At 45.4% G+C, this 26,915-nt stretch overlaps 1 protein-coding gene and 1 pseudogene across 1 annotated transcript; both read right to left on the bottom strand.

The window, feature by feature from the left end:
• Positions 1–2,957: 2,957 nt before the first annotated feature.
• On the bottom strand, positions 2,958–7,081 carry LOC119437746 (heat shock protein hsp-16.2-like; annotated as a pseudogene).
• A 3,253-nt stretch (positions 7,082–10,334) lies between these two features.
• Positions 10,335–11,649, bottom strand: LOC119437745 (major egg antigen). Its single transcript, XM_037704724.2, has one exon. It carries the CDS (start codon positions 11,375–11,377, stop codon positions 10,793–10,795), a length of 585 nt encoding a protein of 194 aa, XP_037560652.1. The 5' UTR covers positions 11,378–11,649; the 3' UTR covers positions 10,335–10,792.
• Between the last annotated feature and the right edge of the window lie 15,266 nt (positions 11,650–26,915).

The raw sequence follows: 26,915 nt of genomic DNA, 5'->3' as shown, positions 1-26,915 counted from the left end.
AGACCTAATCAAAATGAATGGTTCCGGCTAACAAGACACCGCTGCTCCATGTGAATAACACCTCCCGGGCGCATACTGTCACCGGATGCTGAAGTAACAGGACCCTGCCCTGGGCCGCCAGCGTGAGAGCAGAGAAGGGATCAAGCCCAGAAGCATCGGCGGTGAAATCGAGCGCGGCATCAGACCACCCGGCGCTACGATCTAAAGAAACACAAAACACACGCACGCACACACACATACACACACGCGCACCCGCACACACATACCTACATACATACATACATACATACACAAAGATACATACATACATACACACACAAAGATGCATACACACATACATACAAGCACTAATCATAAAACAAAAGATGTAACTTTGCGTTCAGCCATCTAAGGGAGAGCTGTTTTATTGGGAGTTAACGAAGAAAACAAAGGAATCAAGTTTAACGGCCACCCAATAGACAAACTACTGGCTGGATCCAGTCTTCCTTTTTTTTATCTCTTTTCAGGTGCGGTGTCCTCCACGGCTTCTTAATGAGTCGGGGGCTTGCCAAACCTAACTCTCGCTGAACTTTCAGGAGCACGACGTTATTCAACGAGACAGTTGTGTATATACAGCGTGTCTGTATATGCGCGTATATCTGCCAATACTCCGGCTCGCGGCCCAGGTTAGGGGCGAGTTTGTTTTGTCAGGCTTGCTTTTGTAACCTTTCTTTTACAAACACCCCGTAGAACTGTAAACATGATAATTTTAAACTAACACTAAACAAGCATCAAAATCAGCCGTAGATATATTCTTTTTAACAACGTCTACTATATCTAATATTTTAAAACCTCTCTCAATCCAGCCAGAATTCCCAGTAACAAGGTAATGCGCAAAAAACGCGCAAACGGTGCAAAGAACAAATGGAACAAAACAGCTAGGAAGCGATTACCTTGTCAACGCTTTAAATGTTTCTTATTGATCGCACACACAGATAGCTCCCCCCCCCTTCCCCCTCACCGCCTTTCACTTATAATTTCATTCAGAACTTTTTATGCATACATTTCGTTGTAATTAGATGTTCAGTCTAAAGGAATGGCCTGAACAATATTATTATCCTACCTTAACAAGAATAAGCAAGTCTACTATTTCCGTCATTCAAAAAGGATGACGAAAAAGAGAGGCAAAGATACGAAGCGTTATTTTATTTCTTGATGTTCACTTATTTTATCCCAAAGCTCTTTACAGGTTCCTTTCTAATTTTTAAATTTACCTTTATTCAATCCTCGCTCTGGGATGCAAACATTTATTTCGTTAGAATCCGATAAAAACACATGCGAAACCAACTGCTTCTTTGTCAATCCCCCCGTAGTATGTATGGGCGGTGTTTGGGCACCGGGAGAAGGTTAGCCGGTTTAAATGCTGGCGGGCTACTCTATGCTTCGGAGATGGGTAAAGGTAATGAAATGTGACAGAATGAGAAAATAGATGAAAAGAGAGGGAAAAAAAAGGTACGTACGCTAAGGCGATACAACGCAACAACTTCTAGAGTCGGTCACACAGTTCGCATCTCCTCAAGTACTGAAGCAAAACGTTTAAATCCTTTTCCGCTGCATTCGGCGTAGACTCGCACGCTTAAAAATGCGGTTCCAACTTCTTCATCAACAGCTTAACATCGACAGTTCAAGGTTTGTAACTAAGGCCGGAACTAGACATTCACACCATAAGAATACTGTTTCAGCACAAACTGTTTAAAATAGTCTTTCCTCCCTCAGGCAACTAAAGAATACGTTACTAATTAAAAAATAGAAGGGAATAAATTACCCGCATGTGTAACTAGTTGTAGTGATTTCAATAAATGTTTAACATTACTTGAAAATCACATACGCACCAACCACAGTTAAAATATTGTGCACTTTTCTTATGGACTGGTATAATTCTTGTATATACTTTACAGAATGTGATTATCACGTGCGGTATGTCCCTTCGTAATGTTTTCACGAAATGTCTTTTGCTCCCATGAACTCCAAATAATATTGTATAAGATCTGTCCCCACGCATTGCCACTTTCTATACCTGTAGTCGTGTTTTTTTTCTGCCCTTCCTGCAATATTCCCTATTGGGACTGGAAATATGTAATGAATAAATAAATAGGTGGTAGTTTACCCCAAAAGGCGAACCATCAATTCCGATAGCAAATTAGTGGACAGCAATACGAAGTAATGATAGTGGTTTTATCGGCCGTTCAAACTTGTAAACATAGGCGTATTAACTAAATTAGCAAGCATGGTGTCACGCGCACACAAGCAAACATGAACGCATCTCACTCGATGACCGCGGAAACTCGATGTCAAAATGCTGTAGTAAATAAACGCGGTGGCAGCAGCAGGTGAATTAACCTTCGTGCCGCCGCTCGCATCAACGCGAACTAAGCCGCGAAAACAAAGCGCAGGGTGGACTCTGCCCCCGCCGGAGATGGCTTTCAAGATACAGCCGCTCAGGCGCTTCTCAGAATAAAATTAATCGGCAGCCAATCCAAGTCTTATTTCTGATAAAGAGAAGTTTTTGTTCCAGTGAACAATACCATCCACAGGTTAACAGTTCAGTGCTCATAACTCAGAAGTGTAGAGTGTTCTTCCCCTTAAAACTCCAGCTCTACTCAAGAAGCGCTGCCGCTCGACAGAAGTGGTCATTGCACATAATTGACACCGCTCGGCAATTCTTTAGAAGTGTAAAGTCTTCTTTACTCGAGAGGCGGCGCTGTGCCTAACTCGGTGGTGCGGAGGAAGATCCTCGTTGAGTCGATGATCGTTTGAGAATGAAATCGTAGAGTGGATAGCTGGGCTAGTTGGCACTCATTCATCTTTAAGCTGTGCTAACTAAGTTTGGCACTAGAAGGATTTCTCAAAACTGACGCAGGAAATAATTAGAGATTCCAAAACGTCTGTGACCAAGGCCTAAGAAAAGAGTACCCATGAACGTGAGAACAACAGTTTATTTATTCTGTAAACGTTTATACTTTTGTACAAAAAAAGATGTGGGAGCAAAAATGAAAAATAACAGTCTTAGGTGACGCTTATTGTACAGCAGGGAGAGACGAAACGTTCATCTCTTGTAAAGCACAGATAAAAGTTTTGGCATATAGTACACAAATCAAGTTAACCCAGAATACGCATGTGGTCTCTGTATTCATAGATCAGTCTGGGTTGCTTCAATAGACAAAAAAAAAATGCAGGAGAAAGAAACATTCAGAGAACAAAATAATCTACCTTAAACAACGTAACGCAGAAGTGTTATCTATGCTAGGTGAAAATTCAAGTTCAGAGAGCAGGTATCAATAAGGACTTCACCTGTCAATGTCCCACCCATTCACAGTTTTCTTTCACTTCTTGCATGTTACACCGACCACATTTATTCTCATGCGCATGCGCCTACAACAATTATTCCTTTCCCTGAATTACAGATGACTCACAAGGCACTAACGAACACTAAGTGTATTCATTTGGCGCAGTTGCGTACAATGCGAACTTTAACTAGATGTCAATGACAAGTGTCACTAAGTAAAAAAAAAACAGGTCAAAAAGTAAACAAACAAGTATTGGAGGAATGCCAGTTACGACTGAGTTTTTGCTGCAGGAAGTTTACCAGATTTTAAACGTAATTTAGGAGGCACACTTTCCATTTGTGTAACTTATCTGCGATCCACTTGCACATCCGCTATCATTGGCCGCCCTTGCTGCGTGCCACACGATAATGAACCTTGACAATGTAGGCCACACCACGAAACACGTCGACAATGTGCACTGATATGCGGGACGTCGTCGTCGTCGCTATTAATTAGGGTGTGCGAATAGTGATTTTCGAGACCGAATCGAGTACGAATCGAATAGTGCTCGAAGAAAGTGTAATCGAAAATCGAATACTTTTCAAACAGGTTTCGGATAATGAGCATTCTTTTTGATCACTGATATAAAACGATCTTCAGAATTTTAGTATATTCACGACATTAGCGAGTTCATGTCATAAGAGTGCACGTTATTAGGCGTTGCCTATTAGAAGGAGAAATGAAGCATTATGAGCAAATAATGAGTTCATTCGCTTACTCAGGACGCATCGGTGAGTCGGCATGGTTGCGGTTTAGCCGTGAAAATTAAGCCGTAAAAGTTAAGCGGTAACGTTTCGCCGAAAGAGCATGCTCCACTACCTAACCTCTCATGTTTCATGTCTGTAGTATGGTCGCCTGGATTAAATTTGTCGCACATATGCTCAAATTGTTTGCTCAATCGCGTGCAGTTGGCGATTTTAAATATTCGAAAACTCTTCGAAAAATATTCGTAATCACGAATACTAATATTAGATTCGAAGACCGAACCAAGTAGGGCAACATACCATTTACCAGTGAAAAATTTCGAAATTTCGCACACCCCTATTATCAAAGAAGTCCGGTTCGTAAAAACAAGCCTCGTGGATACTTCGTGTACTTACAGGTATATTTGCAAGTTGTGCGGTGGATGGATCTTGTAAGATTTCGCAAGCGGTAAAACAACTAGCTGACGTGGGAGCCCTACGTGTGGACTAACTCCTGCTTATTCTTTGGTTGCATGATAGAGAAAGCATTTGGGAACACGACAGGAAACTTCTTGGTTCGCTGAAAAAGGAACAGAGGGTAACACGCCGCAACGCATGCCAAAAAGCCAGACACACAAATTTATCGCCCCGCTCCCTCTCTCCATGCTTTTTAAATGCGTCCTTGGGCGTCTTTGCCAGAACATCTACAGCACAACCGCAAATATCATCACAGGAATACCGAGGCTATATACTGGTCATGAGTAGAAAAAAGAATACGGAACTGACGCTTGCATTCACGTAATATTACAAGTCACTATATGCTGAGGTGAAGTGCTTCGACAAACGTGAAGAAAATGCAAATACAGCTGTGGCATTTGGTATCTGTTCGCCATTCAGCATAACTTGTAATTTACACAAGGACCTCTTTGTAAAAGAATCCAGGCGCCGTGGTTTAGAGCTTTCATTATCATAACCGAATCTGGGGAACGTAATCGTGTTCTATGCTTAGCAGATGTGTTTATACTAACAACCTCTACAGTACGGCACTTGGGAGATGAGCCTCCTTCAAGACAAAGTATAGCAGTTAATTTTGCACTGTCATCCGTTCGAGTTAAGAAATGCGTTAAGGATATGGTGAAGCGCTTTTCATAGGGTGGCTGGCAGAATGTGTCGTGCGCCGTGAAGATCTACAGACGCTATTGTAAGAGTACAAGAATCGAAGGTACATATTCTTCAAACGGGCTCGGCGCGTGCTGCAGTGTTGGAAATACAAAATGCCTCACGGCACGTCGCTGCCTACCCCGAAAGCGCAGCAATGAAAATATCGAGCAAGAATCTCGGTTCGGATTTCAGACCAAGGCCTCCTCAGAGTGAAATCCGATCCCAGTCATCCCGCCGAGTCTAAATCTCTCGCCACTCGCTCAGTAGTCGTTGACGTACAGGTATGCCTCGGCCTTCTGGTCTCCCTCGGGCTCGGCGGTGGCGTGTTGGACGGGCTGCACGTTCGAGCCGTACGCACCCGGCAGGAGTGCGCTGATCTTGAGCCTGCCGTCCGCGGTGAGGTTGGAGGTGATGCTCTCGACGTCGACGCCATCGGGCAGCGAGATCTCGCGGTGGGTCTCCTTGGTGCACCCGGCGCGTTGGCGCTTGCAGTGTACGAGCAGGCGGCCGTCGATGGCCTTGACCGTAATCTCCTCTGGCTCGTACTCGTGCACGTCGACTTCCATGAGGAGCTTGTTGTGTTCGTCAACGGTGGTCTTGACTTCGCGGAAGGCCTTCTCGAAGGACTGGGAACGTGGGAGCTGGCACGATGTCGCGGAAGAAGTCGTCGAAGTCGTCGAAGCCATACAGGAGCCGCGACCTCATGGGAAACCGGTTGAACATTGTGCTGAGCTCGCGGCGCAGGTCGTGTTCGGGCCGCGCGGCGGCTCGCTCCAGGACTTGCTGAACGTGGCGGCGCACCTCGGTCCGGTACGACTCCTGCGGAACGCTCTGCAGAGAGTGGATCGGAATGACGATCTCGCTGCGCGCCATCGGCGACTCGGGCACGTCTCGTCGGGACCAGGGCGATCTGTCCATGGCGAAGCGGCACCCCCCTTGGGGTATTTATGGACGAGCGAGACTCTCTCGCACCGCTGTGCGTGCTCGCAGGCAACCCCCCGGCGAGATCTGGCGTGCCGCTGTGGCGTCCAGAACTTTCGCTCTACTGCGAAACGAAGGGTAAAGGGAAGAGCTCGACGTAGGCCCCTTCTAGCTCTCTTCTCCCCTTCCACCAGCGACGTCACAGCTTCGCGAGCCCGGGGTCTAAGTTTAGAAAGCGCCACGTCTCAAAGCGAGCCGCGGTCTGACGAGTGGCATCTGGCAAGATCTAGAACCGTCCAACTTTTCTGCGTGACGACCGTGGCGCCCTCCGTTGCTTCGTCGGTTAAACCCCGTGGAAAGCGGGTGGGAGTGTTCAGCGTCTCGAGGACATTGCGGCGCCTGACGTCACAAGAACACGTTTCGTGTTCGTGGAACGGATACCAGCTGTCGCGAGGAGCGTTTACGAACGGCCGGAATGGGCTCTGCCAGGTGGTGTAGCGGATCAACAAGCAGTTGTGCCTGGCCAACGTTCCTTTCTCGCCCTGTATATTCTTACGACAGTCCACTAGCGCAATTTTATTATTCGACGAGCCAGAACTGTTGAAACAGCGTAACATCATTTCCAAGATTACCACAGTTGACTCATTTAAGCAACTTGGCGCCAGACTTACGCATTCAATCTACGTGTGTCCAAGTGAAGATTTCCTGCTGTTTGTCGCGCAGCGAGCAATCAAACGATTGCGCCGGGTGCTGACTCACACGGCGCGTCAGCGAATAGCTGACGACGTAGTACAGCAATGCGTACGTCAATGATTTTTTCTACCTCAATCATAAAATAGCAAGGAGAGAAGCTTCGCAGGCAACGAAATTTTTCTTCATTTTACAAAAACAATATCTGAATTAGGGTATTTCATTCCTGCATGGATGTATAATGTGTGTCCCAGCTAACGTTAGCCAAGGTGTTAAACCAAAAACAAGATTAAAAAAAACACGCTGCGAGATACAATTCTTTAACCCATAGTGTGTTCGGTCTTCAGAGATCGGACGGCGGGAAACCGTTAGTTTTAAAAACGTACCTTGCACCATCTGTCTTCAATCTTTTTTTTTTTTTTTGAATAGCTTGGCTAACCTGCCGGGGCACGTTATATATGAAGGGCCAACTTTTACACGCTGTAGACACCATCGGACACACCCGTGATAACAACTAAGTTGTCATTTATAAATTACGAAGTCGTTTAGGCATTGAGAATAATAGCATTCTTTCCTTTGTTTTGAAATAACCGCACCCTTTCAATGACACGACACAATGGCTAACAAATGACGCCTGAAACACCACGCTATATTTGAGTCTTTCATGGTGCAACTTCTCACTTGGAGTGAAATAAGGGACATGTACGTAGAGCTTTTCAAGAGTCGCGTTGTGATCTGGTTTTGATTTCGATGCTGTGCATGAATCTCATAGAAGTGCTTCTAGAAGTCGCGTGCCACCTAGAAGTCTTTTTTGAAGACAACAATCTTATAGAGATCACAGTATACTACTTTCAAGAAAACCCCTGCAATATCTTTGAGAATTCTGGTTCGAAATGATAGCCAGCCGTCGGCTGGTACGTTGATTGATTGCTGAAGGAACCTTTATTTCTATTTAAAAAATGACGCCACATTAGGGGCCCAGTTCAGCACACTCCCGAGGAGCGTGAATTTATTCATATAGATTAATATGGCTGGTATACATAACCTATATTAAAGCGTGCTTTCATAGGACTTGAGCATTATATCAGCTTTCACGTTTGGAGGTGCCACTCAGTGCTATCATAAATTACACGAACAAAAACACACGCATACGCATTAGGATATCGATCAATGCACTAAGGTTGACTAGCTGTCACAAGTAATATGGAACATGGTTTTTATGGTGCAAAGTTAGACGGGACACAACAAGATAGACACGACCTTATGATATGTACGAACGTGGTATGTGTGGCCTATATCCGTCGCTTTACTCCTCCATTTAGCTCTTTGCCTGCTCAATCACTCGGAACATCAGTACAGAGAAGAAATTTATCAGCTTATTCCGCAAGTGACAGCAGGTTTTATGTTAAAAACTTCCCTTTATGGCATATTTTATTACAGAATTCACTCACCGAATGTAATATTAGAAGATGTGTTCGGACTCTAAGATTTATACATCCCGTCTGGGCCGGAATTTTGTAGCGATGCCTTTTCGATGCTAATGCCTTTTCGCGCTTGGTCAGTGGTCAGAGCGACGGTCCGCTTACCTTATCAGCGGGATCAGCCGGCCGTGAGCGGTGGATGATAATACTAGTATAGAATAAAGCCATAACGCATCGCTACACAATATCGGACCTGTTACTCGAAGGAGCGAGTCATATCTTCAGCCGCAGTATAGCATTGCAAGTACTTTCATTATGCCACATCGGCTTCGCGTTATATTCTTACAGCCAGCAGCTTACCGCTACTGGTCACACTATTTTCTCGGAGGTGTCACATTTTTCTCTTTGGCCGCATGCCATTCTTTGTTCCTTCATGCCACGTGCTGTCTGCCGCCTTCCATTTCGGAACTACCCCTTCGTCACAGTTTCACGTCACCATGACGCGCTGTCCACTATAGCCTCTTACCGAACAGCCAGATGCGGCCCGCCGGTTTCAGTTTCCAGGAGAGGGCAGGCCAAAATTAGGCGAGCCGTATGTTCCGGCAGTATACAGCGCTCTTTTAGAGTGAAACAAATATGAGTGATTCGCTCGCTTTGAGGTTGACCTTGTTCCTGCGGTTGTAACGCGCCAGCAAACACGTGTATGGCAGAGCTTGATTCCGCAAAGCTCATTTGTATGCAAGCATTAAATATTGCTTCTGCGCAACAGCCAGACTCTTCAGCAGTTGCCCGTAGGTACGACTCTCCTTCTTTTGCTGCTGCCTCGATGTCGCAATTGTTGCTGAAATCACCAAGCTGAATGGTCACCATGAAATTAAAGCGAAATGCCCTCTCCTAAAATCCGCTGTACAGAAAGCACCGAAAAGCCAGGACAGCTGACGTTAATTCATAATTATGGTAGCGCGACTTTGTTTTCGAACAGTGGGCGAAATTCCTGTTTTCTTCGACTGCATTATGTGTTAGTGTCTGAGTCGTGCTGCCATAAGAATTATGTGTCGGCTTTATGGGCCATGGTCATCGTAATGCATAACATTAGCGTTTAAACATTGATATTGCTACATTATAGGAGGTTTAGCTTTTGACACAGACTTCACACAGCGCCGAAAATATTACTCCTGACAGACTGGCTCGATCTACGTTTTAAACTAATAGAATAGACCGAAAGACAGGGAAGTAAGCTAGTTCTGAGACCGGCTGGATAATGTAACTCAGTAAGTTAACGGCGTCTGACATCCACAGCATAGGTCATGTGCGTCAGACGGCGTTACATTACAGCGACGAATCAATACCGTTACAATATTGTAAGTTTATTTCTTAGAACTTACCTGAGCGTAGCTTTCTGAGGGAAATTGTGCATTTCTTTAACAGCAGATAGAAACGACGCTTTTCTTACTTGGCGTTCAGCTCTGAAGAGTAACAACTGTAATGTATTATTGCACTCAGCATTTTATCTATCGACGAAAGTGGCCAGGTCTGTGCAGAATGTGACGTTTAAAGGGACTTCCATCCATAAAAGCAAATCACAATGCTACACAGAGATAACAGAAGGATTCTGTTCAATTGTTCTTTCCTTTCGAGCATCGTCAGTGATCAGGCCGATCGGTCCGCCAGGAGCGGCGGATAATAGAAACGGGAATAACACGAACAAAAGCTTTTTCTAGCAATATGCCAGCCCTAGTGATGATTGAAGGAATGGACTTGTCAAAGTTGCAAATTGTAAGAGCCACGCAAACAGCAAACGGCGCGATTTGCATATCTTTTCTTTTACATTCATTACAGTACATGACAAGGGTAAGCAATTGAACTCTGCATGGCAATAAAGAGATTTCTATCTATGAACTTTTCAGTTTATGGTCTTTGATCCAAACAGAATTTTAGAGAGGGAATCTTGATAGATATTGGCCAGCACTATCCATCAAGAATCAAATCTTTCTTCGGAAAGTAACCGAACAACAGCAGCCAGCATTGAAACCACTGCAATATCCGATAGGGTTGCTGGTTTCCCTTGATATAAAAATAAACACACACGGTCGAACAGTAAATAAACAACTTCATTGCTCGCTGACGGGCGCGAGAGTACATCAACGTACAAAAAAAGACAACGATTCATGGCAACCACAGTAATGAACGCATTACGCCAGAGAACAACAAAATGCAGCTGATTGAGCGCAATGGCGACGACGGAAGTTCAAGCTTCTGTCGCCGCTTTTACGCTCCAAACCTCCACCGTTCGGCGGCGAGCCTAATACACAGTCGATCCCGGTTGTCTAGAGCGCAAGCATAACTTGTACTTATTTGTAGTGACGAGAAAGTTAGGGCTCGTGACAAAGTAACCGGAAAGATTAGGCGCGAAGCTTTTTTTGGCATCCGTTTTCTCCAATTATGACCGAATTATCGCAGTGGGATAGCATGTCCGCGGCCACGGAGACCGAGGCAGAGTGAACCAATGTTCTCTAGACAAGTCCGATCGACGTCCCACGCCGCAGGGCCTTCATCGGTCGACGGCCTTGGCTCCAGCGCCGAAGTTGTCGCGGCTCACACTGCGCTCGATATCGCAGCGCACGGGGATCAGGTACTCGACGCCCTGGTTCTTCTCCACGGGCAGCGGGATCTGCACGACGAGCTTGTTCTCGGGCGTCAGCTTGCAGGCGATCTTCTCGACGTCGACGCCCTCGGGCAGCACCACGTTCCTCTTGAGCTCACGCCGGACGGTGGTGTCGCCCTCGGTCTTCTCGTTGAAGGCGCGGATGGTCATGTTGCGGCCCACGGCTTTCAGGGAGATGTCGTCCGCCTTGAAGCCCTCGACGTCGAGCTCGACGGAGATCTTGTCCTTATCGTCGCTGGGCAGAACCTTCACTTCCTTGACGATGCTCTCCTGGCGCTCGGGCCTTGGCGGTCCACCACTGGACGGGAGCAGCTTGTGCTCGGGGAACATGTCATCCAGGTAGCGCATGCAGTCCGGAAACTCCTTGGCGAACTCGTCCATCTGGCGCCGCACGTCGGCGGCGGTGGAGCCCTCGAACACACGGTGGACCTTCTTCACCTCGGTGCGGGTCTGGGTCGTGGCGCTCGACATGTTGGCGGCGACGGAGGAGCTTCACCCGAGTGTTTGCACGAGCACTGATATGTACCGCAGGGCACGGACGTCTGGAGTCGACTGCGCGCAGGTCTCGAGTAGTGGCGGTAGGCTGTACGTTCTGCGGTCGGTCGCGAGGAGATATATGTCTTGGCTCGTTGGCCGCTCCTCTCTTTCCTTTTTTTTTCTTTTTCTTTCTCGTCCTTTCTAGCTTTCTTTCGAGGAGTTGCTCACCCACCAAGAGCTTTGGCAGGCCAGAGTGTGCAGCTTGCCCCTAGGCGCGCAGTGGTTTCAGTTTTATATATAGCATTACCGGCGCCGAAAGAAGGCGGGGAAGGCGGCCCGCGGCGGGTCGCTTCCAAAAAAGCCGGCCCACCCTCGCAACTTTTGCACGCTTTTCGTTGCTTTCCTTCTATTTTGACGACCGAGAACCTCGGCCGTTACTTCATCTCCGCGCCTGCGGAGGCCATCTTGGACGCGGCGGAAGGTGACGAACAACGGAATAATAAGCTCCGCTCGCAGCCAAGGGCGTAACAGCCGTGTCATCACTGTGACGTCACGCGCACCTCGCGAACTCCTACGGGCGCGACGAGAGTGGAAAGCGGGGCGCTCCACACATGAGTCATGTGCGCCGCTTCGAGCTATGGCGGCGAGAGACGTATTGGCCGGTTATGAGAGCACCCGCTCTAGTCATGTCCCGCTTTTGTTGTCTCGTTGTCAACGCCCTGATTTACGGCACAGTGCCGAATTTTTCCTCGACGTCTGTCTCGTCGTTCGCGGAGTAGAGCGTGCTAGTCAGCTGAAATGCGTGTGCAATGAGTTCGTTCCTCTTCTTTTTTTTCTGCAATGATTGAGTGGCGTAGGGTTAAGAGCGTATTTTCAGAAAGTCAATGAAAGATGAGCCTCGGGTGCAGGTGTGGCTGTCCATCGGGTTAGGGGACGGACAGCGGCGAAAGCTTGAGAGCTCGCATTCACGCGTCTTCGGGACACGCGAGTCATGGGGTAGGAATGGTGCTACTAGGTCACTCATCTGATCTGGGCCTTTCCAGAGTGAACATAGTGAAGGGTGAGCTTGCGCTGACGTCGGCGTTATACGAATGCCTTTCTGAAACTGTTCAGGCAAGGAGGATTTGTTCCACATCTATCCATAACGCCATTAAGCTTCTGTATTATTATTTCCAATGCAAAGCAAGCTTGATCCAGCGCGCGCAGTCCCTGCCTCGCCGATGTTTTAAGACCGGTAATGCTTCTTGTTGAGCTCCGTTGTGAACATGTACCCAAATCTTAACTATGCTAACAGGAATTTCATTGTCTGTCGATTAGCTTCACTGTGTGTAGCGAAACTACGTCGATAACCTTTTTAAGTTCGTATTCATTGACGAGAAGCATCAAAGAAGCGTTCGCTCGTATCTCTCTCTTCAGTTTACGCCTCCCTTACGGCGACCTGGCTACCCTGCCGCTGTGAATTTAGGAAATTCTCCAATCAGGCCAATTTCATTCGATTTGCTGCAGCCAGCCACTATACGCCCCCTTTACCATTCGAGTACTTTTATATATCGCTGATTGCTCTATATAAAACATTCTCCGGCCAAGTCAACTTGTTGTTTCAGCTATTATGCCATCGGTTAGCAGTTGTCCAGTAAATTATATATTTTGGTTGGTGTAATATAAACATTCTTACCGCTAGATTTCATTATTTTCTTATGATACACCATTCACGGCAAGGCGATCTCGGTGATAACGTGACAATTGACGAAGCGCGAAGAGGAATAATTTAGGAAGACAATCGTTATGTTATCTCGGCTCTGGTAGCCTTCTATCTTGTAACGTTACAATAATTATTCGTTTAATCACTCATCGCGCTGTCACCAGCACATCTTTTCTTTTCATGGACTTTCGTTGGCCCACAAGTTTCGCTTCATTGGGTAAGTACTATTAGAAAGCACTGATTACTTATTTTTGTTGATTTTCTTCATTGGGGAGTAGCTTCCACACTCACTCCTACCTATTCTAACTCATGATACGGGATAACTGCCAGTGTCTTCTCAAAAAAGCGCCTTTATTTGTGCCGCTGTTGATGCCTATGACGCAAATCTAGTTGCTTCCAAACAGCCTGAGGGCCATGCACTTGAGTTGCGAGTGACTTGAGATGAATTACGCTTGTGGTGTAAGCACTACAAGACCATGAATGCGTGTCTATAAATGGCAGCTGCGAGCCTCATTGCGATGACGCGATGATTTACTTTGCTTCAAACGACTATGAGCCTCTGCGGCATCCTCGATGTCAAGGAGGTACGCAACAATGTCGTTAACGTTATCTGGCGGAATGTCGAGAAGCGTTGTTGCGTGCCTTCTTTTATTGTACCAAGTGAACTTAAATGAAACAACTGGACGAAAAAAAAAGGAATTTTACGAAAGAGAACACTTTGAAACTGACAGTAATCTGGAGCACGGATTACTTTTCTCCACGATATATGCGCACGAGAAGCGACTACAGGTAAAATAAACTCCTGTGACTGACCAGCGAGGAGTTTATTCTACAGGTATATTCCACAATACATATACGACGAAAACGCAGTGTTGTGCTGTCGTACTACGGTGACAAACAGCTCAGTTATAGTCGTTTTTACGAGTTTTCGACGCCTTTCTCGAGTAGGAGTCTATTAATTAAAGAACCACACTGAATACTCACCTAGATGATCTCTACTTGAGCCTGAGCCTTCTGCACTGAAGAAAGCGATGACATTTGCGCCTCCACAGGGGTTCACTGCAGTCGTATTGTCGCGGAACCCTTTGCCGGCGACAATGCGAACCCTTCTGATCATTTCGCTTTTCCTTCGGAATTTCCCCCATGGACGCCAAATTACCGGATCGCGTGACCTGCGTTGGTGTTGCAGACACATCACCGATTCTTGATGCTGCCCGAGCTCTTACGGGATTGATTGCCGCTGCGGTGGGGCCGAGGCTGCGATGAACATTTGTTGAGGATGGAAGTTGGCTAGGTTGCGGTGCTGTCGGCATTACAGATGCCGCTGATTCAGGTTTCCGTTGTAGAGGAGCCTTCAAATATACGTGCGTATTTTCTACAGAGACCTTTATATAACGTCAAACTCAACTTACACAAAAGGCCCGAGCCATCAGAACTGGGTCGCCGTATAATTTATGGGTCGTTCTATTGATTTCCCAACACTGAAGTTTACGAATAAGGAATGGCAAAGCAATAAATGTTTAGAAGTGAATATCTTTTTTTTTCTGTTCAATACAGAACACGAATTTTTGGTGAGGTTCTAGGCTTCATTGTACTTATCAAGTGTGCCGAGTTTCCATGGGTTCTGTTTATTACTATATATGAAGTTGTTATTACTTCACAATGGCAATTTATGGTTATATTCGGTTATTTCCTTCAGAAGTAGGGGCAAAATTATTCAAGCATAAAATCTCAAATTTTCAACAATCAAGCGCCAGCCTTTCTCTCCAAACGCTACTCGCACTGTTGCGCGTCAGGATGTCAAGAGGGCATAATTGAAGACCCATCGATGCACCCCTCCGTTCGACTGTGCCACTTTTAAACTCGCGCTAACTCGAAATAAGAAGTAAATCACTCTTTCGCGTAAAGAAAAGTTAGCCAAAGCGTATAAAACACAATTACAGGCATTCCATTATTCTATCCAAGCAAAATACCTCTCTGCGCGGCCTCTTGGCTACGTGACGGCACACAGAATGGTTGCAGTGTTTCATCGCCGAGTGATGCTACATGTAATTTTTGCACCACTTTCAGAGTCATAATAAAAATATAATTCCTGGTTTATGGGATGCAAGCATGCTCACTTCCGTCAATGTGACTCACAATCTTTTCAATCCCACCACAATCCAAAGAGGGTTTGAGCGGTAGACAGTCCCTGTAAGAAAAACAATGCAGTGACTATTGGTAGTTATAGATAGGATGAAACGAGAAAACCGCCTAACCAAAACAAGTGTATGTAGTGTTGACGATGCTGCTTCAGCAACGCGCAATCGTGCAACCTTTTTTCTGGCGTTCTTTTTATGTAATGCGTTACAAAGCATATGTTCTGAGATCATTTGTGTTGCATTTAACAAAATACATAAAAAAGTACGCCGACACGCATTAGTTTTGAGATGCGAACAAATGTTTTATAGCTGGGGGAATACACAGATATATTTAAATAAATTGTGGAGCTTAACACACGAAACTGCTCAGTTGGTTTAGGGGGATGTCGTAGTGGAGCTCTCCGGATTAATTTTGACCACGTGGTGTTCTTTCACGTGCACCCAGTGTACGGTGCAGGAGTGTTCTTGCGATCCGACGCTACCGGAATGTAACCGCAGCGACTGCAAATACACAGATATAGTTATTAGTAAAAGTAGATAAGCGTAGCTGATGCACCCATCTATAACTTTAACCGATGTTTAAAAATATTCTCTGGCATTTAAGATGATGCAAGTTGGAGCATGTTATTAGCCACTCTTTGAAACAAGTTACAATATAGTTTATGTTCTGCGTAGCTGCTCCAATTTCCGAGAACAAATAACCAAGAACGCATATTATAGATTTAGGGTGGCGCTTAGAATAAGAAAGTTTTAGAGCCTTCCCCTCATGGGAGACCCAAGCCCGGGTCGCGTTAAACCTTGCCGGACATTCAATACAGTTATATCCATCCATACATTCTACGAAACGTGCAATTCAGCACCCCCTACTTCCTCTCTGTTAGGCAATAAATGCTACCTCATCCTCAGAGTTAAAAAAAACAATGATTGAACATGCACGCATTCAACGATTGCACACATAAAATCCCTAGGTTAAAGAAGTTTTCGAAAACGTCTGGGGACCATATGCTCACCCCGATTGCAGTGCTCTGGAACGTTAAACATTTTTAATTAAATTCAACGTACCAAAACCACATGTGATTATAAGACACGCTGTAATCGGGACTCTGGATTAATTTTGACCGCTTGGAGTTCCTTAACGTGCACCCAATGCACGGGCGTTTTGGCATTTCGCCGCTGTCGAATGCGCCCGCCCCGACCGGGATTCGATCTCGCGAACTCGTGCTCAGCAGCACAATGCGTTAGCTAATAAGCCACTACGAATGGTACTCGTGACCTTCTTCTTCTTTTTGGGGTTTTACGTGCCAAAAACCAGTTCTGATTATGAGGCACGCCGTAATGGAGGGCTCCGTATTAATTTTGACCACCTAAGGTTCTTGACCTGTTGGCTACGAACGGTGCACACTTTTAACCTACTACACTACAACTGAGAAAGTGACAGGGCAGCTCATATAAACGACTAACACCTGCGTCGCTGGCCTATGGCCCTGCTACCTTCTAACTGGTAGTGCACTTTAAGTTAATACTCCATTCGTTCATGCACAGTTTGTTTTCGAGCGCTAACGATCGCGGCAGAGGCTTTTTTTTTTTCCCTCGCGCTGCGCGAGTTTTCTTTATTATGGAAAAAAGTACTGCAAATTAGCAAAAATGGTATGAAGTTGTGAGTAGCATATTTCGTTAGAACGGTGCGCAAGTTTCTCTTTAAAGGTTTTGCAATTGAACCCTACTGTTTTTCTTTCTTTTTCATTTCTTTTCTTTAGTTGGCATGCATTAAAAAAATAATCTGTAGTCGGACCGTCTTTTCGGGGGAATTTATCGAAGAGGCGGACATTGTTTTCGTGGCAATTTAAAATGTCGAAATGGCTAATTAAAAAGATTGAATAATAGACTTTTCAATTATCCGCTTCTGGGCATTTGTTGCAAGTGCGAAATTGAAGTCATGCTTGCTTAGCAAAAATTGTAAGTATATTTCTAGACTCAGTTTCGATATACATGGACTTAAAGTGAGCTACGAAATACCTTGGAATTCTAGCTAACAGTTTTCCAAAAGCACGCGTCAAGCAGTTCTAGAAGATTTTCATTATGAAGCTAGCTTTCCTGCTAGGCAGATTGCCCTACTGTTGACGGCGTATTCATTTGTGCAAACGGCGCGTAGAAGAATAGTTTGCTTGTACTACGACATTGAATATGAAGACGTGGCTCTCGTGAGGAGACAGCTAGCACTTCATTTATACGACGTCTGGTACAGCCATTAGTTGGGCAAATGTGCAGGGCGTGGCAGCGCACCTCCGAATTAGGAAAAACGTCTATTACGATTGGTCGCGCAAGTTAGGTCTACCTCTTCAGGTAATTTACCTCACCAGCTTAAGTTCCGCTATCTGCTCCATGCGCGATTTAATTAGAGATATTAAAAGAACACACACACACACACCGTCCTGAAACGATGTTAGCTCTGGCGATTTACATTTCTTCGGGGAACCAATACTAAAACCGTTTATCTAAAGAAACTTGGCAATGGGATAAGTGGTGGCTGTGCAGCAATATTGCGTTGTTTTTCAACTACCAGCAATACAATTGTCACTCGCAGATCAGCCAAATAAAAAGGGTGAGAGAGAGGGGGAAACAAAACGCTTGAAATTTGACGTTCGGGTTTTTTATCCCTTGCATACACTTCTACCATGCGCTTTGTCCTTTTAAGTTCGGGCGTGGGAAGAGTGGGAAGTATTGCTGTCCAGCGTTGGCTCCATGGACCTGCTCGATGTGGTCGATAGAGCGCGTCGGGTGGCTATACGGCTCATGGAGTCTTGAGCTTTCTCGTTTCTCTCATCACTCTCTCTCTTGTTTAAGTGCGGTCACATTTACAACCACGCCATTCTGCCAAGATTTCGAAAAGAGATGCAAATTAAGTGAACTAATATCAACCTAACCGCGTGCTAGAAATAGAATCATCGTAAGAGCGACGTCATAGCACACTGTTCGCAAGGTGAGAAAATATCCGCTCAGTATTCGTTAGCCAAGATTGCGTGGTTCCTGAATGTCGGCGGCAGGTGTAGCCTGGATCAAATGTAACGTTCCCACTGAATCAAGTGTCACATTACCTCTGTTGACGTAAGACGTCGGTGCGCCGTCTTACGTCAATCCCGCGTCGTCACTTCAAACGGAGTGATTCCTCCTCCACCTACGCTACGCCTCTCGTATACCTTGACAGAACAAAAATAACTCTGCTTCCGCTTTGCGCTGACCTGAGCTAGCCTACGCGTGAAGTTGCGGAGACCCACGCTAAAACTGCGATTTAATTCGTTCGAATTTTCGAAGAGTAGAAGTAAATTGAACGTTAAAGAAACGCCACTGAGCGTCCTTACGTAAGCTCCGACACCAGCTCCGTGCTGGCAGTTCAGCTGGCCTAACCTTAAAAGAATAATAATAAAAAAAATTGCCCGCCAATCCACCCTGTGAAGGTGGTTGGAAAGCGAAGCTTTTTACGCCACCCTCACGGTGACTGCGGCGCACTTGATAATTCACACACTACAACGTAACATTAACCACGGCCTTTATTATTATTTACTTCACAACAATGTTCACTACAGCTTTATGATCGGTGTGATGTACACTACTAGACTACCCCATAGTGGGGTAGTCTAGAAAATGAACCGAAGCAGTTACTAGGCATGAAGGGTTTCGAATGACGTCAACCCTCTTTCAAGCAGCTGCATAAGCTTTGCAACAGCTGCAATCTAATCTTACGGACCGCGCCGAGCCTGTTTCCGTTGTTTGCCCGCAGCCCTTATCATCCATCATGTTGGCTCATCACTTTGAAGCTTGTTTTTGTGGTTTTTCTTGCGAAAACGAGTGCTTAGTTGTACGCTGAATGCCTGAATTCAAGTAAGCTATACTGCTATACCTGCAATTGTTAGCGGTTCGTCGGGATCGTTTTTTGCTTACAACGATGGACACGACAGAACCCTTGGCTGGTAGAGGTACAAAGCTTCGCTTTAAAAGCGACAGGTTCGCGCAAACGCGGAAACAGAAATTGAACGCACCAGCAATGAACGTCTGACTGTGCAATCCTATGCGACACCGCTTTTCTTGGAGCAAAGCCTGTTGTCACTTACTCACTTGCGTTAGCGAGAGACTGTCGAATCACCTGTGTAACGAAGCAAAAACGGGAAAGATACGGAAGAGCTACCATCATAAGGTGTTGGAGCGCATAATTTTGGCAAAGAAATTTCCTTACGGTAAAATGTCAGCGCTCTACGTTTTCTTGGATGTGAGGGACGCGCTAAAAAATTGACCTCAAACTGCGTAAAAGGAAGCGGACGATGATGTCAAGAGGGAAGAACTACAATGCTTTTGAATGCAAGAGCCTCAAAATTTACGTATTTTTGTGTTACCTATACGCATTGTTGCAAGGCGAGCGCTGTTTGGGGAGCCTAAATGGCAACGCTAAATAAGATTAGGTTGGGGATATATTTGTTAAAAATTAGATTTGGATTCTTTCGCCCAGTAATGTCAATCACTATCGTAGAAAATAAAGGCCGAACTTCATTTCTTTAAACAGTTTTCACGCATACCATAGTGACAGTACGTCAGTGTGACGGCACGAATTTGGAAGTACTTTCTCGTATTCGGGCTATCTTAGAGCTTGAAAAAGATTGATCAATTTCCAAGGTTCAGTGTTTACTTCATTTGGAAGGCAGTGCATTTGTTCGTTTTAGATTAAACGATTCGCTATACAGGGCGAGACTGTATGAAAATCTATGACGTCATGGTAATCTGACACGGAACTTTGAGCAGGTGTCGCCTCGCCTTTCGTGTTCGTGCATTTTCTCACTCACCACGGCTCCGCCGCCTCTAAAGGCTAATATTTTTCGGTATTCTATAGACGTAATTTAGTTATACAACTTACCATAACATTCCTCAGTTGAAACTTCTCATTGTGAGCCCACACAATTTACCATTGCGGGAGAAAGAAACTGAAGAACATCTTAAGCAGCCTCAGCCCACAAGTGACCCAAGCGTTCAACTCAATCCGGCACCTGCAGTGAGCAATGAGACTTGCTGCTTGCTCTGCGGCAAACACCTCATTTTGCGATGTAAACTTTATTTACGTTTAGCTGTGACAACTTCGTTACTTTAGAATTCGGGGCAAGAAGAACTTTATCTCTTGAAATAACTTCAACAGCGAGAGAACATCTCTCGAAATAACTTCAGCAGCGCAAAATAAAGACGAACAAGGAAGGAACACAGGACAAGCACTTGTCTTGTGTTCCTACTTTGTCTGTGTATATTTCGCGCTTTTTTTCACCGGCGGATTCGTACCAGCTAGCTCGCATTTATGCCTTTTAATGTCAACTTCATCTTCTTCCGAGGCTACTACATAGACAGGTTTCTCGAAGACTAGTCTGCTCACTCATAAAATTTGCGGCACCTAACGAAGTACTAAATCAAGTGGGTGCCGTCCTGCACGGTACAGCTGACTGCTCTTCAGTCATTAAGGGAGGGAACATAACTGGAGCGTGTAGTTCCTTGCAAGGAAATCTCATGAAAACTGAGGGTATACCGAGACTGGAATACGGTCGAGATACAGAAGTACTCGTCAGAGTGCTCGCCAAAAACGATATGGCCATGGCCACCCAAAATGCAGCACTTAATTCTACGGGCATGACCCAAATGAAATACGCGGAATGGGCCATAAACAAGCAAGAGCAAAATATTTGTTCTGAAAATGTCAATTTCACGAGAAGGCACGTTCATAGCTCAAACATATACCGGGATAAGTCCAACCAAGCACGCTAAAGGGATGCACGCATTCTTGATGTAGCAAGCCAACGAGCTCGCTGCGTCTTTCTTGTATACTTAGCTCACCGACGAGTACGTACTAAGCCTTCGCTTACAAGGGGCCCGTCCTCGAAGAGATATGCGTCAAATGCCCCCGTAAAGAGTGTTTGCACGCGATTTAGTTGCTTAAGGCACATGCTACAATATTAAGCGCCTGATACAGACCTTACAAATCAAACCAACTAACAGAACTGCCAACACGGTGCTGATTTATAGTAGTAAATTTTCTCGCGCAGAATAAACACAACTATACATATACTGTGTAGCTGTGCTAAAAGTGCTGCTTAATAAAACACGAAAGCAAAGGAAAAAAAGAAAGTAGAGATGCATGTTGGGATCTACGGTAAGCGACGATATAGGGAAGCGTTTCATACATTTTATATATATGACTACATGCAATGGGTACAACTTCTTTATTTAAATTTCACGCGATGAGACTGTTTATTTTAGAGGTACGTATCGGCCGATATCATAGGCCCCGCTCACAGGGGGGGGGGGGGGGGGGGGGGGGCTCGCAGCTTGTACAATGAAGAGCCAGCCTACCATCACGTGCATTTGTCCCATTATTTGCATGCTCACCAAGGTGATCATTGAGGCAGCGAGGCGTCTGACAAGCTTCAGTGTGCAAGCTGCGGATGCGAGCTTTCCGTTGGTGATTCTACTGTTGTCCGTAGAGATCGTGGCCGGCTGCCTCGTGAAATTATTGAAACCAATCTGATTTCAGGACTCGGTCCGAATTGTGTGAGTACTCCGTCAGTGCTTTTCACTGATGAGGATATTGACTTCCTAAAAAGGTGAATAGTTGCTGTCATGTGCTCTCATTGAAATATATATTAGCCGCTGTATTCACGCATAATGTTTGTTGGATGTTATTAAAGGAAAACTGAGACATCCACCCAAATGTAGCAATTTGCTACAATGGAAACCCAACCGGGTTCCTCGAAAGAAAGCCTCGCAGTTGAAGAAAAATTCGTCCTGGTCAATTACTTATCTCCACTTAGCGGATTTCCGCTGAACAATTACGTCATTGTTGGAAGTTAGCGCTCTGGGGGGAAGGGGGGTCTTTACTTGTACTCTTCTCACATACTTGCGCTATTAAAGATATTTTACCATGACATGCCAACAGGCCCAAATTGCTCTGGTTGTGAAGGAAACCTTGCGGTGACTAACTCCCACTGGCTGAAAAAACAGGCCCTCGATGAGTAGTCATGTGAACTCGCTGTGACCAGCACTAATTTCTGTTCGCTTCCATTGCTCAGGTGACAAGAACGAACCAAACGCTGACCTCTAGCCCTGATCACCTGTCTCTAAAGATAAGCTTTGCGTTTCGGCCAGTGCGCCGAGGTAAGTCACATGTCCCGTCACGTCACCTCGTGACACAACCTTAAGGCATGGTTACGCTCACTCCTATAGCGCGCTCCTGAAAATGAGTCAACCCGTCGAGTGACGTCCTGAAAATGAGTCGGAACCCGTCGTGCCAGCGTGCTTTAAATAAAATATTTTGATGTGTTCTAAAACCTTAGTTGGTATGAGGTGAACTATTAGCTACCAATATACAATTAGAATTAGCGTTTTAACATTGATAATGAAAAATAATTAGCGAAAGTTAGTTAATTCTTGCGCTAAATGGCCCAATAGAATTTTTTCCTACTGTACGCCTTTGCTCGGAACCTTTTATGCAAAAAGTATTATTTTGTCTCAAAAAACTTGTATTTATTAATTAGAGACAGCCTTCATTGTAACACACGGTATATCCCACTGAGATATCGACCGACCCACCATTTGACAGCAGACGGCAGCTATCCCCCTAAACCCGGCAGGGAAAAAAAAGAAAGCTTCGCTCTAAAAGTGCGTGAGCATTACAAACTAATCTCGCTGTAGTAACCATCTTCGTGAGTTCTCACAATTCCCAATTGAGCAAGTTCACTCCGACTAGGTAAATACAGAGCAAACGAACTCCACAAGGAAGTAGGAAAATTAGCTCTCCAATGAAGGAGTCGCCAACAAGGCATTGTTTTAGTCTGGGTATCCCCTAACAAGGCCCCAGAAACCAAAGCTCGAGCTGATATAGCCGTTTTTTTTAAATGTTCGCAGCGTAGAAACAATCTGCATTGGCACATAGTTATCTCTTTTCACGCATTGATTTCGAAACTAAGAAGAAAAAAAACTGTTAGCCCTTCCACTGGGGTGGAGATTGAAGACCAGCGAAGCTGTACTATGGTGGGAATTATGAATTTCCGATTATGGCTATTAAGATGTGATGGTGTAATTTGTTTTTAACTATTAAAGAATGAGAAATATATATGATCCCGTGATTTTCATTTATTTAGTGGCCACAAAGACCATAGCCTTATGGTCGCTACGGTACACCGCCGTAGGGTGTACGGCAAAGGTTGGCACGTTCTTCATAAACACCTCACCAAGGCCGCGCGAGTTTGGTGCGAACACGAGCAAAACGCCCCCGCGTTCGGAACAGTTCTGCGCGTTGTTTGTGTGACCGCACCCAACCGCTCTCAAAGCGCTGGCGTGAGCAAGCGCGCCAGCAGCAGCGAGCGAACGTTCATGCGGTCTATCGCTTCAACGGAAACTGAGCCGTGAAAGCAAATCGCATACAAAGGTAATAGCCGTGTTGCAGATCGCTTTCAAGATACGTTGCGCGCGACCACCCGGCGGCGCACAAAATACAAGTTGCTAGCAGAGCAGAAGCCACAACCCCTCCCTCCCGCGCTGCCTTCCCGCTGTCCTCCTTTCGTGTGGGAGATTGAGTCGCGAGTTCCCCTTGCACCCGGTCCCAAGACACGCATTTGGTGCCGCAGCTAAACGTCGCCTCTGTTCCCTCCCCCCCCCCACGGCCTTTCGCGCGACAGAAGAAGTGGCGTTTGCTCTCCGCCGTGCGTTCACTCCCTGTGAAAGCGCGTCCCCCTCGCACGCTTTCACTGGCACATACAGCATACGGCCAATGAGAGTTTTTTTTTTACATCCGGACGCGACCATCGCAGACATAGCCTTTAACAGCTTCGCTACAATAAATCACTGAACACGTTATGCATGGCCAACGCAATGATGCAACATATAAGGTATGGAGTGACGTCGAAAAATAGTTAAGTGAGTTTCCATTATTAGCTCTGTCGATGTGACTACTGCCAAAGCCTTGACGGGTGTTTCGCTAAAAAAAAGAAACAGGACATGTTTCAGTGCTTCCGACTAAACGTCAGCCTAGACACTCGTCTGGACGATGGCCATACCCAACCCTCGTGACGTTACGCGCGCACCAGGCAAGAAGGGTTCCTGTGGTGGCCTCATTATGTGTGGATCTTGTCTTTTCAAGCTTTCGATGCCCTCTTGTTTTTCGTCTTCTTTCGTTCTTCACAAAGTTCTTCCGAAAACGATGGTATAACCTCGTTGAAAGTTCGGTCATTGGAGAGATTCTATAAAAGCACTCAGTCCGAGCATTCAGTTCACTTGGCGGCGCCATTGAAGAATGCCGTTAACTAAAGTTGCAAACGTGGGAGATAAGATATTGAAAGAACTACGAACGACTTTAGAATCGCAGCATGCGTTGATGATAACATGTTTGTAATCACACGCAGTATAGAAATAGCCAAGGAAGCGAACAAGCTATTATAGTATTTAGCTTCTCTAAATGTTGGAGGTCGATCCGCTAGCCCGAAAAGGTAGATGTTGTGGAGCATCCTTCGAGAAGAAAGTCTTCGGGAAGGAACTGGAGAGAACGTCGAGGGAAGCCAACCCGGAGGAACACATTCGCCAAGTCTCGTAGATCGCGGAATATAAAGAGTGTTCCGCACCGACGATATGGTGTCTGTGTTGCACGAAAGCTGGAGAACAGATTCGTCAAGTACTGGGCGTACTGCTGATGGTCATACGTGGTCGGGTGTGTAGGGCAGAGAAATTCCGCAGGCAGACTCCGAGCCTGCCGTACACAAGATGGGAAGGAGAGCAGTAGATATCTTCTTTGATAGCTGCGCAAAGCCCCAGACGGACCACGGGTAGAGTAATGACTAGAGGCCGGATCTTTTGGCATTAAAAAAGCGCGTTTTAGGCGCCAAAAATAGGCAGGCAAAACAACGTTTTAGGCCTCCAACGTCGTAAATATAGGCACAATAAAATTTTACATAAATACAAGTAATTTCGAAAGAAGACGTGCGCGGCCTATATCTACGATAGGAAAACAAGAAATGTTATTGTCTATACGATAGCACAAAGGCGCCAAAAGTTGAACATAGCCGTTCAATTGTCCCATAACACTGCTGAACTAATGACGATCAATTGGCTTAATTCAATAAGCACACTGCTCATATTCATGTTCAATGGTCACTGTACTCGAGCGTCGCATATAGTGAAACAGGCATGAAAAAGAATACTTGAAAGCTGGGAATACTGATTAAAAAAAGCGACAATTTATGTCTGCCGGACGCAATTAAAATAAGACACAACAAAAACAGACAAATAACAAATGCAAGAGAGCATAAGATTTATTAAGAAATTAGCACGTTCTTACATGATGACTGTTAAGTACAACTCTTGGCAATTTTCTCATATACAATGACATTATCCTAATTGTAAAGGCAAGACGTCCCAACATTGCCAAATACACTTCCGCCCATCTGAAGTGCATATGTTTGAAGAAATCTGTTTGGAGAGCACGCGGAACGTGGTATAAGAATCACTATCAAGATTGTGGAAACAATAGCAAACTACCACCATCTCCAGATTTTTGGATTCAAAATTGTGCCTCTTGTCACTGAGAATGATCTTGTACGCTGAGAGGGAACGCCCGATGGTGCTCAACACCTTACAAAGTAAATTACAAACGAAACAAAAGCCGCGTGCACATCACATTTTTCTTTCTTCTTTTGCTCTTCAATCTCCTTTCCCCTGACGGCTCTCCGCGGTTTCGCATTCGCCGACCGCTCGCGCAATGTCAGCGCGGCGGCGTATGCTGGCCGGCGCGTCCCATTTCAATGCTGCTAGCAGTTGTTTTCCGGGTGTTGGTTGAACTAAAGGACTAGGCTGAACCCTATAGAGTTCCGCACAGCCAATGTTGCCCGCTAACATGAATAACGGTCTCCGACTGCACTCGAAAGCGAAACTTGAGGCTGAATAGTGTTAAGATAGGCGCCGATATTGAAAATAGGCATTTATAGGCATTTAGGAGCATTTAGGCACAAGCGCCAAAATAGGCATTTATAGGCGCGATAAAAACACTATAAAAGTCCTTCTTAACCTCTAATTCATGCTCATATATCAAAGTGGGGCGATAGGAGCGCAAGGAACAAAAAAGGCATTTGCCTAAAATCCGGTCTCTAGTAATGACCCAGATTTATATGCGGTATTCAGGATACGTACACGTCTATACAGATGGCTCCAGTACAGCAACCTCGTCAGCTTCAGCATTCTATATACCGCACCTCAATAAACACGAATCGTTTAAGTTATCTCGTGCGACTTCATCCACAGCAGCTGAACTGTTCGCAATCCTATGTGCGTTAAAATTTATAACTTCAGTACGAGATGCGCAAAAATGGGTAATTTTCAGCGATTCACAGGCGGCACTCATATCACTCTGCAGCACAAAATCAAAAACAATCAGTGATAGTATAATATATGAAACACTTAGAGACCTCACGAAGGCAAGCCAAGAGAAGCATGAAATAAGATTCCAGTGGATACCTGGACATTGTAACATTCATGGCAACACAGCAGCCGATGAAGCAGCACGACAAGCACACCTCAAAGATGATGCAATTTCGCTCCCAATATCAAAAATAGAATTACGCTGTATCATAAGGGCAACATCTTTTAAAATGTGTAGAAATACGTGGTTTGACCAGAA

This window comes from Dermacentor silvarum, chromosome 1 (genome assembly GCF_013339745.2).
Source record: "Dermacentor silvarum isolate Dsil-2018 chromosome 1, BIME_Dsil_1.4, whole genome shotgun sequence".
Lineage (NCBI taxonomy): Eukaryota > Metazoa > Arthropoda > Arachnida > Ixodida > Ixodidae > Dermacentor > Dermacentor silvarum.
The sequence above is the reverse complement of the archived record's forward strand: the minus strand, read 5'-3'. Positions and strand labels throughout refer to the sequence as shown.

Excerpts from the sequence above, each read along its gene's own strand:
- LOC119437745 (XM_037704724.2), bottom strand. The coding sequence starts at position 11,377 with ATGTCGAGCGCCACGACCCAGACCCGCACCGAGGTGAAGAAGGTCCAC.